Raw genomic sequence first — 15,747 nt, 5'->3', positions numbered from 1 at the left:
TCTTAGGTACCATGCACATAATATACTCTTAGGTACCATGCACATAGTATACTCGAGTATATGATAAATAAACTCTACAAATCTTTTGTAACCAAAAGTAGAAAGAACTTAGATCAAAGAAACTATTTTAAAATCTATAAGTGCATCTCATATAGTGAGTAAGCTAATAATATATTTATATTACTTAATTATTCTATTATACTTCATCAGCATAAAAGTATTTGAAATTTTTGGATGATGGTGTGAATTTTCCGGGGCGGTTTCATCATTCCCAACTTCCCAGACTATGCCACTGGTCTACCAGACGATATCATTCTTATTTGAAATTTTTGGATGATGTTGTGAATCATTTAAGGCGGCTTTATCATTCCCAATTTCCCACTATGCCACTGGTGTACTAGACGATATCATTCTGAAATACAATTCCCCGGTTGATCCGGCATGTTGCTTTGTAGGTAGGCCATTATATAAACTTAAAAGAGTAGGGTACTTGCCGTACTGGGGTTTGATTAGGTCATCGAAGGCTAGATACACGGTCTCGAGCACGTTGCACTATTGTCGTGCGTTATTGGTTGTTAATCTTTTATGAACATCGAAAAATTTACATTAATTAAAATCATGTATTAGTTTTGATACAACTAGTTTATTCGTCTAATTTTGTATTTTTACTGTTCCAATTCCAACTTTTACATGTCTCGTTTTTTACCGCGAATTTTTTTTAAACTATAACGTAGATATCATTATGTTGGAGCTTATCCTGCAAAATTCAGATTCAGCTTACAAGAACAACAACAAAACCCAATATTGATTTATCGAGGTGAAACGATTGTTCAAATGCAAAGGATTAAGCATTGGCATTTGGCACTCGCAAAAGTGAATTGGTTGATTTGGGTGCGTGCATTGCTCAAACGTTGATTTATAGATAGTTGAGTATCTGAAGTATGTAGATCACTCATGTTTCTATCCATGGAGGCAACTTCGATGAGATATGAAGATCCAACTGTACGTGCTATCTCACTAATTTTTTATTTGACGGTGCTAACTCAAGTTGATTAAAAGTAGTAGTCGAGATCCTTGTATTTCGGCAAGTTGAGCAGCGAGTGGACCCACAAGCTGATTACCACACAATTCCATGAAGGGGATCTTGACGTTGCCAATAGGGGTATAAATGAGACAAGACAGCTCGCGAGCTACTCTAGATCGACTTGGTCAAATCTCGATCAGGTCGACTCGAGTGAGCTCGAATCGAACTTGAGCTTGACTCAAGATGTTGGCGAGTCGACTTGAACAACTCTATATTCAACTCGAAAACTGGTGAGAAACTCGAATACTTAATTATACAAAATACTTAAATTTGGCATATTTTTTATCTTAGGGTTGCTTTTAACACGAGAAACTTGCAAGTTACTCGAAATCTACTCGATCAAAACTCGTTGCAGTCAAAGCTCGGTCAATACGCGGTCAAAACTCGATTCGAGTGAGCTTGACTCAAAATGCTAACGAGTCGAATCGAGCTAGCTCAAATTCGAACGCGACTCGCATTATTTACACCCCTAGTTGCCGATATTCAATGCTCATTCACTTTAGCAAATAGGAACATTACATTACATGGGAAAAAAATTCTTTGACTTTAAAAGAATTGGACACAATATGACAATGCCACAACGGGATAAACTTTTAGTCGGAAATCTTCTTTCCTAATGTAAGTCTAAAGAATTAAAAATAAGAAAATAAATGTAAGTTTAAAGAACTAAAAATAAGAACATAGATGAATAACTTAATGAGGATACAATGTAGAAAAAAAAATTGACGGATGCAACTTGCAAAAAAAACGTTAGAAACCCTTTTATTTTTAAAAGCCAAATTTGTATCTTTTATAGCTAACCTTTTTACTTTCACGTTTTTTGGTGTATAGCTTTGACTATTAGTATATTTGATTGTCTATATTAGTTTCATATACGGTTGATATTCACAAAAATCTATAGGGAGATAAATACGATCCAACAATATCTTACATACCTGAATGTCGCAGGATATCAAGTCTGAAGGCATAGGTAATTCTAAGATAAATCATCATGGACATTTTGTATATCTTCCATGATATGGTGTTATCTTCCATGATATGGTGTCTTTTAGAATAGTGAAGGTCAAACAAACTATGGTCCAACTTGCTCACATCCTAGGAAAAAGCAGAGGATAAGTTCTTAAGTTTGCTTTGGAAAAAAATAAATCCGAGTGCATTTATACAAGGAGTGGGATGAATTGGCTAGTGTCCTTGAAGCAAAGTTGAAGGGCATTTAGCCTTTGAAAGAGTGGATATTGAGACCCACTGCTTTCCTACTTATAAATTATAATCATGATTCATTTGTTTGAGAAATCATTTTATTTTACTCTAAACGATAGTGGAGATGATTTATGAGTAACTCCTAGCTTAGAGAAACATGATTATTGATATTCATGGTAAAGATATAATCTTCACACACTAAAGAGATAGATTAAGTCTAATTTAATTTGTTGATAGTGACCTCTAAATTCTAATTATATGTTTTATATATTCAATGCTCAACACCTATTTTGATAATTGACTTGTTATAAATGTCCTTTTTTTCCCCTCTATAATCCATACTAGTTTTAATTGCATGTTGACACTTAAGATCTGCGAATCGGGATTTAGGAGCATGCAGTAAGTACAGAAATTATAGTCCATAATAAGATCCAAGTGCGAAACACCAATATACTTATGTATGCACGTATAAGTTATCCTCTGCAGCTCAGAAATTGAGTACAAGACTAAACAGTCCAGATAAAAATATCCCAACATACGTTTGGATGAGGATAAGAATCCTGGGTGTCCTATAATTTGAGGTGGTGCTCCACTAAGCTATCACCTCTTCCTCAAATGGATTGAAGCTATTGAGCTTTTTTTTTTAGATCAGTATAATGTCACATATGATGTCAGGGGATTAATTGTTTCGAAAACATTCAAATTCAAACTTGGCATTAACTCAAATGGCAAGTGGTGCGCAAGTTGACAAGAGATTGGTGAAGTTTATATACTACTTTATAATTCATTTTTTTCAATTCAGTTTATCACTCTTGTTTCGATTTAGACCACCAAAGCAAATCCTCCTTCAATACTTTTTGTCATTAAGAATAGAAAAAAAAATCCTCAATAACTTTCTTTTAGGTTTAGGTAGGGTTTGATAACATGTAGAGTATTGAATTAGGGTAAAAGCTTGCCTTTAGACCACCAAAGCAAATCCTCCTTCAATACTTTTTATCATTATGAATAGAAAAAAAATCCTCAATAACTTTCTTTTAGGTTTAGGTAGGGTTTGATAACATGTAGAGTATTGAATTAGGGTAAAAGCTTGCCTTCTCATTAATGATTTGTCACCAGTATACATGATACAAGCAATAGAAAACGTAGCAAAGATACAACTCTATTTTTAGGCAACTTCCTAAAATATATATATCGCTACACAACTTCATGATAAAGTTCCATGAGAATTATTTTATTATTGGATCTCCCCATCTTCAGGATTATATTACTATTGACAATTATCAATTCATAGAATACAATAACGAAAAATAAGTAAAACAAATTACATCTTACAAATGCAGAATAAATTATCAATCCATGTTAAACTGAATTTTGGGTTACAATCTGTTACAGGGAGCAAGGGGAGCACCACAAAGCCCGGAATTCCCAGAAAATGATGAAGCAGGAATAGTAGCTTTGTGTGGAGGAATTTCTCCACTTAGTTTATTTCTTGACACATCAAATACTTTCAAGTTCTCCAAATTCAACACTGTCTTTGGAATTCTTCCACTTAAGGTATTGCTTGATAACATAACTGTACTCAATTCCTTAGCATTTCCAAGCTCTTCAGGTATTCTTCCTGATAGCCCATTCGCTACCATCTCCAAAACTAGAAGTTGGGTCAAGTTTCCGATTGACTTGGGTATGGATCCTCCCAATAGATTATTCGATAAGATCAACGAAGTAATGGAATTCATAACAGGTTTGTTACCTATGTTTTCATCAAGTGGACCAGTGAACATGTTGCTAGACACATCGATGGAGTCGTAATGCCCTTGTGGTTCATTAGCATTCTTATCGAAGATAATTCCCAAGGGACCAGAAAACTTGTTTGAGTGAAGATCAAGGATTAACAATTGTGAAAGATTTTTAAATTCTATAGGAATACTAGAGTGAAAGTTGTTATTAGATATATTAAAAGACCATAGGTTACTCATATTTGCTATCCATGAAGGTAACTTTCCTGTGAGTTCATTATCTGAAAGATCAAGATATCCTATTGATGACGAAGATAACCATTTGGGAAGCTCTCCTTTGATCCCGGTATGTCCTAATGTTAACGTTAAGAGGCCGTTTAATTTCGATATCCATTTGGGTATTGTTCCTAGTTTAAGTGGATTACTAGATAATCCCAGTGTTTGTAACAACTGTAGTTTAGAAAGTTCAGAAGGGAGTGGACCAGTGAGCTGATTTCCGGATAAGTCCAGAAACATGAGTGTCTTAAGATTACCAAAACTTTTTGGTATTTGGCCAATAAAGCGGTTGTTTGAGAAGTACATATCAGTAATTGCAGGAAGATTTCCTAAACTTGATGGCAATTTTCCAGTGATCATATTGTTATCTAGATTCATTCTTTGGATTTGAGGAAGATTACCAATGGAATCTGGTAAAACACCACTTAAGTTATTCACCGAAAGCCGGAGAAATTGCAGAGAAATTAGCCGGCCAATGGATGAGGGGATGGGTCCGGTAAGCCTGTTATCATTAAGATATAAAAGATTTAACTGGGAAAGTTCACCTATGGAATCTGGTATACTTCCTTTTATATCATTCAATGATAAATCCATGTATGTAAGATTTTTAAGCTTTCCTATACCAATTGGAATCTTACCAGTGATATTGTTACCATGAAGATCAATTTTGGTAACTGCAGTCAAATGCATAATTGATGATGGAATCGATCCGGAAATTCGATTATTAAATAAGCCCAATTCCGACAAAGAGGTCATTGATTGAAACAAAGAAGTGGGTATGATACCAGAGAGATGATTGTCACTAAGGTATAGTCTTTTTAGCTTATGGAGTTGAGCAAAAGAAGTGGGTATGGAACCAGTTAGCTGATTTGTGTCTAGAAAAAGATGCATCAAATTTGACAACTTGCCAAATTCAAGTGGAATAGGACCAGTTAGCAACTTATTATTACTAAGATCTAGGAACTGAAGATAGGTAAGATTGCCTAGGAAAGGGGAGAGTGTACCTGTCATAGAAGTATCTATGATGAAATCGTCGCCGGATTGAAGGCCGGACATCGAGACGTTAACTACTCTTCCGGTGGTAGGATCACAGTCGATGCCTGCCCATGCAGTGCAGCAGTCTGTGTTGGCAACCCATGTTTTGAGAAGTTGTGATGGGTCATCAGTAATGTGTTGCTTATAATCAAGCAACGCTTCTTTGTCTATTGTGTTGCAGGATTCTACTAATGTAGTATTAGCTAAGACAATGATAGAAAATATGTAGGCAAGAGATTTTTTAAAGGTTTTCATTGGTAAAATTTAGGAAATGCAATTTGTATGTTTGATGAATGATACAAGATGATGCATGATTTCGTTTTATAATGCAAAGTGGGATGTGGATTTTGACCTAGAGTGCATATTAAATGTGAAATCAGTGAGCTGTGTTGGTGTGCTTAGAAAAGGAAGTGGTCAAATAAAGCATATAAAATTTCTTTAGATATTTGCTATGTATTATTAGAGGGTGTTTTTAGAATAATTCCAGCTAATAGCTTTCCTATTTCATTATATATTAAAAATAAGAAAAATGAATATAAGAAAAATAACATTACAATAACTACGGGTCTGTTCTCTTCAGCATAAAACAACTGAGTTGAACTGAACCGAAATAAATAGTGATATGTAAGAGTAAAAGTATTGTCCAGAAATGAATTGAACTGAAAATAAGTTAGGGAGAACAAACCTTTATGCCCAGAATATTTTGGTTTTATCCAAAACAATCCGAAGTTGGATTAAAAAATAGGTGAAGATATATTGGCCAAAGTTTCCTTGTCATGTAATCAACAAAGCTAATCAAATGGATAATTCGTCACGTGACCATGTTTGTGTTACAAATAGTGTATGTGTAGATTGTAGAAGTCATGGATTACGTAGTCTCAAAGTTGCCCTACCGTCGCATTATAAATTAGTATGACCGACGTTATGCAATTTTTTTTTTTTTTTTGGTGAACAAGGAGCAATATATAAATACTAATAGTCAGTTACAATCCCATAATTAGTTACAAACCGAAGAGACATAGTCCATACAATAACTAGGGGGGTAGGGAAACATCCTAGTTACATTGCATCCAAAATCCGACTTCCTAGCTACTTTAGCCATCACATCCGCGCATTTGTTCCTGCTCCTTGCACGGAATTCAATCTTCAAGGTCGGCCTCATGGTCCACCACTTTCTACACAAGCAAACAATATTGGAGTATCTATCAGACTCCTCAAGAGCATGTAATAGCTCCACCGCTAACCTGCAATCCGAATACAAAACAGCACAATCGATAGTTTTCTGCTGGATAATTTGAAGGCCCTCATATATCCCTAGAAGCTCGGCTGAAAGGGCATCCTGTGCATAGCATGTCCTCTGAAAAGCCAATATCCATTTCCCCTGACCATCTGTAATCACCCCCCCCCCCCGAAGGTATAAGATTGCTAACAAAGGACGCGTCTACCTGCATGGAAAGACAAGGACTAGGGTGTGTCCCCCTGAATGGTTTACATTATGTGAAATTGTGACGCTAATATTTGGCATGGCATAGAGAAACTTCCGCGCATTAACAAGGGCTTTAGAGATTAACACATTAGGTACCAAAGTAGTGGCTGTTCTAAATATTTGGTCATTCCTATCTTTCCAAATTTCATGATACATATAAGGAAAAGGATCCCCCATTCAACTCCCTTAAAACAAATAGTAGACTCAAGATGATGTTATGCAATTATTGTACTTCTTTTGTTTTTTTTTTCTTTTTTACTTACAACACTTTATTAAAAGAAAAATAATTAATTACTTGCAAAATTTTCTATATTTGCTTTTTCTTTTTTTCTATTTTTCTCCAATTATATAGGGTCTTTTTTTTTTTCCTTTCGACCTCTCTCCTATCTATATTTTGTATTGGAGATGATGAAAAAAAAATGTTGTAAGTAAAAAAAAAAAACTAAGGAAGTAACCAATTTTCAAAGAATACTCCCATTTTAGGTGCCGGATTATGAATTAGGTATGAAATGTATTGTTTTTGTTTCGGCTTAGTTGTGAATTGAAATATATATGGAGAGGATGAGGTTTATGTGTAATATGTCAAGCCTTTTTTTCTAGTAGTGAATTCATTTTTTATGGTGCAACTTTTTATGTTAATGAAATAATTACTTGATAAAATGACATAAAATTTTCAAGCATTCCATATTGTTTTTATTTATGCCATTTTTAAAGCATCCAGTGATATTTTTTAAAAATGTCACTTCTTAAATTATGTGAATTTCAGGAGATATCGTTTTTATAACTTGTCTGTCAATGTCATGTTTCAAGCATTTAGTATCATATTTATAATGTTTTAATGTTGTTCTACAAAACCTTGATATTAATTTTCAATTTCCAAATTCGATTTGGCTAATTTGAGATGGTCTAGAAATTCTTGTAAATAGTATCTTATGACCCTAGAATGCATATCAATACATACTATAGGATATACATATACTACTATAACAATACCATAAATATTGGAAATGAAAAAAAAAAATTACATTTAGATAATTACATCTACATCAATAACTAACTTTCTGAGTATAATAACATTAGAAATTCTATTCTCGGAGCTTTTTTTACCATCAATGCTGACAGGAAGAGAACGGAGCACTACAAAGCCCAGAATTACCCAGAAACGCAGAAGTGAGAATGTTAGCCTTCAGCCTTGTGTGTAGGAATCTCCCCACTTAGCTTATTTCTCAATACATCGAACTTCTGGTTCTTTGAATACAAATACATTTCTTGAAGTACTTCCACTCAAATGACAAGTTGTCCTACATAATCACTGTGATTTGTGAATAGATGAGTGGGCCTGTGAAGACGTTGTTAGTTAGACACAACTATGTTAGGGATCGTTCGTTCGTTTGGTTCAAGATATGGAATGGAAGCAAATAAAGATGTGAATGGTAACATGAATGGCTACTTCTATTGGGTGTTTGCTCAAGCCCTCAAACCATATATGGAATGGAAAGGAAATAAACCATTATCATAAAATACATAATGGTTTTTGTTACTTGATGGGGAGGAAAATGTAACAAGTTCGGGAGTACATTACCACCAAGTAATGGTAATGGATTGATTAGAACCGAACCAATCAAGAAGAAGGGGTATCAGTAAATATTTCCGTTTCTTGGAGCCCAGAAATAATGAAACAAATGTGCTCTTAGAGTAAGAAGCTTCCCTTTGAGCTCTGTCCCAACTAAGTTAAAAGACAAATGGGTATAAGTCACCAGCTAAAGTGGATTAAATGATAAGTTTGAGTGTCTGTAAAGAATGTAATTGAGCTAGTTGACTTGGAATTGTACCCCTAAGATGATTTCCAGATAAATCTAGTAATGTGAGATTTTTGAGATTGCCAAAACTAGTTGGGATTCGGCCTACGAAATGATTTTTTGATAAGGTTAGATGGGTTAATGTACTAAGATATCCTAAACTCAATGGAAAATTTCCAGTGATCATATTGTTATCCAAGTACATCCTTTGAATTTGAGGAAGATATCCGATGGAATTTGGTAAAACACCGGAAAGTTTATTATTATCAAGTCGGAGAAATTGCAAAGAAATAAGTTGGCCTATAGATGAAGGAATAGATCCGGTAAGTTTGTTATCATTAAGATGTAAAAGGTTTAAGTGGGTAAGATCACCTAAAGAATATGGTATGTTCCCTTTGATATCATTCAAGGACAAATTTATGTATGTAAGGTTTTTAAGTTTGCCAATACCGATTGGTATGTTATCGGAGAGATTGTTGGTATTAAGATCAAGCTTAGTAAGTGCAATCAAATTCTCAATTGATGCCGGAAATGGTCCGGACAATCGATTTCCCGATAAACCCAATTCCAACAGGTATGGCATTGATTGAAACATAGAGTTGGGTATGGTGCCAGAGAGTTTATTGTCATTAAGGTATAGCTTTTTTAAGTTGTACAAGTTACCAAATGAAGTGGGTATTAAGCCATTTAGCTGGTTTGTGTCTAGGAAAAGAATGGTTAAATGTGACAACTTGCCTAATTCAGATGGAATAGGACCAGTTAACTCCTTATTGTTGCTAAGATCAAGGAGTTGAAGATAGGTAAGGTTTCCTAGGAAAGGAGAGAGTGTACCTTTCATAGAGGTGTCTAAGATGAAGTCATCCCTGGATTGAAGGCCGGACATTGAGACGTTAACTACTCTTCCGGTGGAATGATCACAGTCTACACCTGCCCACGAAGTGCAGCAGTTGGTGTTAGCAACCCAAGTCTTCAGCAACGCGGATGGATCATCAGTGATTCGATGCTTGAATCCGAGCAAAGCTTCTTTGTCTATGGTGTTGCAGGATTCCACCAATGTATTGGCTAAGATATAGATGGAAATGAGGGCGACAGAATTTCTCAATGCTTGCATGATTGCTATATTAGTTGTGGATATGCTGGTAAAAAAACATGCAGGGTTCCTTTTTATAATACCAAATGAAATGAGAATTGTAACGAAGTAGTTTGTACACAATATGGCCTAATCACTAATCAATTAAGGTGGTAGTATCCGTTGTAATCTTTGGTCAATGAAAGTATTATAAAATTGTCATGAAAGCTGAAAAACTTATTATGCACCACGTTGTATTATAATTCATATAACGGACATTGCTTGAGTAACCCACTGATAACAGAGTGTAATCATCTCAAATTATAGAATAATCACTGCATTCGATGTAATAAAACCTGGTTTACTGGTTTAAGGATAGCTGTGAGATAACAGGGGATGTCAACTGTAGTAGTATTGATATTATTAATTATTATATGTGGTATTTTTGGGATGGATTTGAAGCTAATTGAGTTTGTTAATGTTTAGTAGACAAGCTAATTAATTGGATAACGGCTACTGTCCTGTCCTAGCTTTCTGTGTGTAATTAAGTTTCAGTATAGGGATTGATGAATCTAGTGTAGTACTGTTATTATTATAAAATGAGTTGGAAGTACTTCTTTTGTTTCGTTTTAAATACAATAAATGAGTACTCTTTCCGTCTCATAATATAAGTTTTGATTCTGTTTTTACACGCGAATTAAGGAAAACTAGAATCTTGTTTTATTTAAGTAAAAAGATTCATTTTTATTGGGAAACACTTACATTGTTTTTTTTCTTTTTAACAAAAAATAAAAACTTAACATCAATATTGCATAGTTTAATGTGTAGAGGAGTTTAATGGGTTATGAGATTCTATTTTATCATTAATAATGGTGCATTGAAAGTTGAAATTATGAGGACTTTTTGTGAGTTAATTATTTTGATGAGGGTATTTTGGGTATAATTATTGATTGAGAATAGAAACAAGACTTATTTTGGGACACTTTAAAAGAAAAGGGGACTTATATTATGGGACGGAGGGAATATTATTTGTGAGATATAAAATATATATTTGTTGCATTTAAAACGAAACGGAAGAAGTAACAATAATACTGAATTACAGGTAACATTCGTGGGAGAGTAGGATCATATATACAATGAAGTAGCTCGATAAAAGAGAGAGGTGATAGCTCAGTGAAGTAGCACCCTGAATTCCAGAATATTGCTTAAGTTCGAAAAGATTATTTATAGAGAGGAATGAGAACCAAAAATACATAATATTTCTACTAAAAGCATTGGATTTTTGGGGGAAAAACATCAATTCACAACTTATTCAAAAAAATCACCTAGATCTTTTTTTTCCTCAAGTAGAGAAAAAGAAACATTTGAATAAGGATGTAACACTCTAGAACTACACTAAACAACTAAAACCCCCATAAAAAAAGTTGTGAATTAATTATAAGGAATAACAGGGCCAAGGCTAGTCCTACACTCTACTACAGACTTCTGATCACCACCTTGACAAAAGAACACCGTGTTTGGACACACCAACAAACAATTATCCACTAAATTTATACGGGTCGACCCAGGCTCCAACTTCATTAATGGATCAGGTATTGGGCCAAACAAGTAATTCCCACCCAATAACAATCTCTCAAATGGAACAACACCAGGCTCGGCCCAAACCATCTTCAAAGCATATGTAGTCGGTATAAGGCCCATAAACTTATTATTCTCTAGTGTCAAAGCTGATAGTTTCGGCATTAAGCCCATAAACCCAGGTAAAAGCCCACTTAACTCATTGTTACTCAAATCAATCGCTATTAACCCCGAGTCAGCACCGAGTCCACTCGGTACCTCAATCGAAGTGAGTTTATTATTGGAGAGAGAAACTTGTTGTAAAACTGAGTGAGTGAAGAAACTCGCTGAAATTAACCCACTGAGTTGGTTAAAACTCAAGTCTAAAACTTGCAAAAACGGTAAATTTCTCAATATTTCCCCCGGTAAATCTCCACTCAGTAAATTCTTCCTCATCGAAATCTCCGTCAGAGAAGACGGTAAATTCGTCGGTACTCTCCCAGTAATGAGATTCTCACTCGTATCCAAAAACTCGAGTTGAGTGAGTCGACTCAGATCAGGAAACTCGCCACTGAGTTGATTCCCCTGCAACTCGACCCTCTTTAATCCCCGCAAACCACGAAAACTACCCGGGATGGGACCCACTAACGAGTTGTAGTCGAGGTAGATCTCCTCGAGTGCGCCGAGTTGACTCAGTGAGTCTGGGATGGAACCCGAGAGCGAGTTACGGGAGAGAACGAGTCGAGTGAGGCGAGTTAGGTTGGAGAGAGAATCAGGGATGTTGCCATGAAATGCATTGCCTGTTAAGTCGAGAGAGCGGAGAAATTGAAGATTGTTCCATGGAATTGAAGAGAGAGAAGCTGAGTAACTCGCCTGGTCAAGACCGAGTTCAGTAACTCGGGTGATGTTGGAAGAGTTAACTCGGTCGCAAGTGAAACCGCATGTGAATTTGTCGGAGAAGAGAGAGTCACATGGGTCGTAAGAGAAATCCCAGGAAGAAATGCAGGAACCTGGTGTGAGTGAGTTTGGAGAAATTGATTGTTTGAGTAGTTTTAGTACTGTAATGTCTGTATAGTAAGTTACAGAAGTTGCATTGTAGAAGAAGAAGGTTGTGAGAGTGAAGAGAAGTAGTAAGATAGAAGATTGATTATTAGTAGTAGTATTATTATCACTCATTTTTTTCTTGGTTGGAAGTTGAGTAATGGGTTGGAAGAGATTATATTTATTGTTTGTGAGTTGTGAGAGTAAATGATGATATTGAATAGAATGAAAAAAGGGACAAGAGTGGGGGGGATTGAACTCTGAGGACTGAGGAGCATCACGGGTGGTGTCAGGGAGTGAGCGGAGGAGAGAGAAAGTGAAGTGAATGGCGGATGAATGGAAGTAAAGGATGGACCTGCGTGTCAATGGAAAAGCACTATTTTCCTGACATGTGTCGCTTAGAGTTAGATTACGTAGCTTTTTTTATCTTAGGATTTTTGACTGTTTTCAATTCAGTTATTATTATTATTGTTATTATAGTATTTGGATTTTTCATTGGGTATTCTCATGGTTTTTCAAAATTTATGAGGTATTCCTATTTTTAGAAAAAATACACGAAGGGGTCGTTTGGTTCAAAATAAGGAATGGAAAGGGAATGGAATGGGATGAAAGGATGGAATGGAAATGGAATGTGTGTACTTTAGACACTTGTTTGTTTTGATGTAGGAATGAAATCATTAGCCTAATGACTCCCTTACTTTTTGTTTCCTATGGTGTGAGGAGGGTTTCAAGATGGGGGAATCAAAATTGGGCTAGTAAGGGAGTGAAAAAAATGGATAACCCAACCAAACATAAAATGAGGGAGTGTGTTACCTCAATCCGTTTCCAAGCCTAAAATATTTCCAACCAAACGGACCCTAAGTACCTTTACTATTTCAATAAAATGTATCAAATTCCCTTTAATGACTAATGACGTCAAGTTTTCGTTAGTCATTAGGGTTAATTAATCTTTCTAACCCCTCTAACCCAAATTAAACCCTCTAAACCTAACCCTAACCCTAACGCTTAACCTTTTAATACCTCACCCCCACCCTAAATCCTACAACCACAACCCATTCTACCTACCCTAGTAGTCGCCCTCCCCCTACCCGCAACCGCCCTCCCACCACCCGTAGCCGAAGCTCTCCCCCTTCCGTATCTCCCCCACCTCATCAACCAAACCTCCGGGCTACAGATTTCGCGAACTGGGCTATAAAACACCAACCAAAATCAACCAAATTTAAGGCCAAAATTGACCAAACCTCCAGCGAAATCAACCAAAAGTAGGGTACCCCAGCTAGAATTCCACTATGGGATGGGGAGGGGGATTCGACAACGGGTGGGGGAGAACGGGGGGAATCCGACATGGTGGGGGAGTTGCGGGAGGGCGGGGAGGGCAGAGCTGCGAGTACGGGGGTGGTGGAAGGGTGGGGTGAGGGGAGGGCAGCTGTAGGGTGGGGTGATGGGAGGGCAGCTGTAGGGTGGGGTTGGGGGGCGGGCTGTCGAGGGTGGTGGGAGGGTGGGGGACTAGTGGTGGGAGTGTGGGGGTGCTGGGGTGGTGGGAGGGTTAGGGTTACGGTTAGAGTTTAGGGTTCAGGTTAGGTGTAGGTGTTAGAATTGGAGTTACGATTAGGGTTTAATTAGGGTTAATGACTAACGGAAACTTGACATCGTTAGTCATTAAGGGCATTTCATGCATTTTGTGGAAATAATTAGGGTACCTGGTACATTTTTAAAATAATAAGGGTATCTATGAATTTTTGGTTAATATTTCACTTATTTCCAGACCTCTAATGTCAAAAATTGCTTGATTGTATCATGTATATTCTGTTTATGTTATGCCATGTTCTAATTTAATGTAGGCTACATATGCTTACAAGATTTGGAGATTTATCATTTTGACGAGAATATTCTGAATAACCACAAAGTTGACAAGTGTTAGTTGTGAACTTGTGGTTCTAATCGATCGCATTTTAGTACAAGATATAGATTCATGTGCACTTTTCTAATACCAACTTTTCATAACCAATATTAGTGCATAAACAAAAATGTTCATGAACAAAATTCTACGCTGATATTCGTCCAAACAATACAGGCTGAACAAAAAGATATGAAGGGTGTAAAATTGTTTTCTTTATGGTCCGAACTTGAAATTCTTATTGTCAAATTTTGCTTTTTCTTCACAAGTAAAAATAGTTATTTTTTGGTATGTGCGTGTGTGAAAGAAAGCATAGATAGGTTAGCAAAATATCAAGTTTAAAATTGTATGAGTTCATGAAATTATCCCTACAATTATTGCATTTATTATCCTTTTTTTCTATCTCTCTCACGAGTGTTGCTAATTTTTAGGATAACTCTATAATTCTCCAGTTCGTTTTAAAATTTTATATATGTATATGCTAGGTCATTGGTAGTAGTAAGATGTCTTGTATTAGTTCATCATATCGAAGAAAAAAAGTAGTATAATTAAATGGTCATCCAATATTACATTCCATATTTCAAATTTCCAAGATTATTGATCAAGCTGACGTAATGACGCATCGGTTATTAGTGAAAATACATTTCCTTTCAAGATAATCCTGGCTCAGATTTTTTTTTCTGAGGTCAGAAATAGGCTTAACATTAAGTTAACAAATTCGAATAGTCCGATACAATTAATTAAGCCGGAGATTCAATAGGGACCTCCTTCAAGCCACACATCATCACAATAATTAAAAGTAGCCCATGGGCCATGGATCAAATGATGGTGGAGGATGTACGCCACTCCATTTCTGTTTTTGATAGTATTTGTTTTGCATTTTATTATGGTGAATGTAATCCTTGCTCAATTTTATTAGTACATTTTCATTCTATGTTTTGTGATGAACATATGTCAAAGAAAAACTTACTCGAGTTTGAATAAATAGGAATTTTGTTATAAACTACTTTATATTTTAACTTTTTATGAAATTAAAAATTATTGTCAAAAATTAACTAATAAAACGAGGTTATGGACTAAGGCCACTAGTTTATGCCAGAATGTGATGGGTTGACTAGTGTCGGTCCCACATGCGGATATAACTATCAAATAGGTAGTGTCGTATCTAAATTTTTGTTCATTTCATTTACTATTGTGTCAAAATTATCGGCACCAACTAGGCCCGTTTAAATAATCGTGTCGAAATTCATGATACCAAAATCAACCCGTTTAATAAAGTGGTTACCTTTTCGACCAATTTAACCTATTATTTACTCCAAGTCCTGTAAAAAGTTTCAACAATAAATTGATTTCCTATATCCAGTATTTTATCGATTCATTTTTATTTAGACAATAACTAGCTAGTTTGTTAGAAGATTTAAGGAATTCATTAATATTTTTGCCAACTTATGCTGTTATATGGTCTTAAAAATGTTAATTTTTTCTTATATATTTAAGTGTACAATATTCATGGAGTCACAGTATACCCGAATAAACGATAAAAAAAAATATTTGTCGTACTTGGCAT

The 15,747-nt window shown here is 35.6% G+C and overlaps 3 protein-coding genes across 3 annotated transcripts; all 3 read right to left on the bottom strand.

The window, feature by feature from the left end:
- Window positions 1–3,491: 3,491 nt before the first annotated feature.
- Window positions 3,492–5,706, bottom strand: LOC104895110 (LRR receptor-like serine/threonine-protein kinase FLS2). Its single transcript, XM_010681528.4, has one exon. The coding sequence runs from the start codon at window positions 5,584–5,586 to the stop codon at window positions 3,661–3,663; it is 1,926 nt and encodes a 641-aa protein (XP_010679830.2). The 5' UTR covers window positions 5,587–5,706; the 3' UTR covers window positions 3,492–3,660.
- Window positions 5,707–6,289: 583 nt separating this feature from the next.
- Window positions 6,290–9,866, bottom strand: LOC104895304 (DNA damage-repair/toleration protein DRT100). The gene is made up of 2 exons (XM_048637832.2): window positions 9,448–9,866; window positions 6,290–6,575 (listed from the first exon to the last, which is right to left on the bottom strand). The coding sequence occupies exons 1-2, from the start codon at window positions 9,725–9,727 to the stop codon at window positions 6,571–6,573; spliced, it is 285 nt and encodes a 94-aa protein (XP_048493789.1). The 5' UTR covers window positions 9,728–9,866; the 3' UTR covers window positions 6,290–6,570.
- A 1,024-nt stretch (window positions 9,867–10,890) lies between these two features.
- LOC104895109 (putative leucine-rich repeat receptor-like serine/threonine-protein kinase At2g24130) lies at window positions 10,891–12,620 on the bottom strand. Its single transcript, XM_010681527.4, has one exon. The coding sequence runs from the start codon at window positions 12,416–12,418 to the stop codon at window positions 11,117–11,119; it is 1,302 nt and encodes a 433-aa protein (XP_010679829.2). The 5' UTR covers window positions 12,419–12,620; the 3' UTR covers window positions 10,891–11,116.
- Between the last annotated feature and the right edge of the window lie 3,127 nt (window positions 12,621–15,747).

Source organism: Beta vulgaris, chromosome 6 (assembly GCF_026745355.1).
Source record: "Beta vulgaris subsp. vulgaris cultivar EL10 chromosome 6, EL10.2, whole genome shotgun sequence".
NCBI lineage: Eukaryota > Viridiplantae > Streptophyta > Magnoliopsida > Caryophyllales > Amaranthaceae > Beta > Beta vulgaris.
The sequence above is the reverse complement of the archived record's forward strand: the minus strand, read 5'-3'. Positions and strand labels throughout refer to the sequence as shown.

Excerpts from the sequence above, each read along its gene's own strand:
- LOC104895110 (XM_010681528.4), bottom strand. The coding sequence starts at position 5,586 with ATGAAAACCTTTAAAAAATCTCTTGCCTACATATTTTCTATCATTGTC.
- LOC104895304 (XM_048637832.2), bottom strand. The coding sequence starts at position 9,727 with ATGCAAGCATTGAGAAATTCTGTCGCCCTCATTTCCATCTATATCTTA.
- LOC104895109 (XM_010681527.4), bottom strand. The coding sequence starts at position 12,418 with ATGAGTGATAATAATACTACTACTAATAATCAATCTTCTATCTTACTA.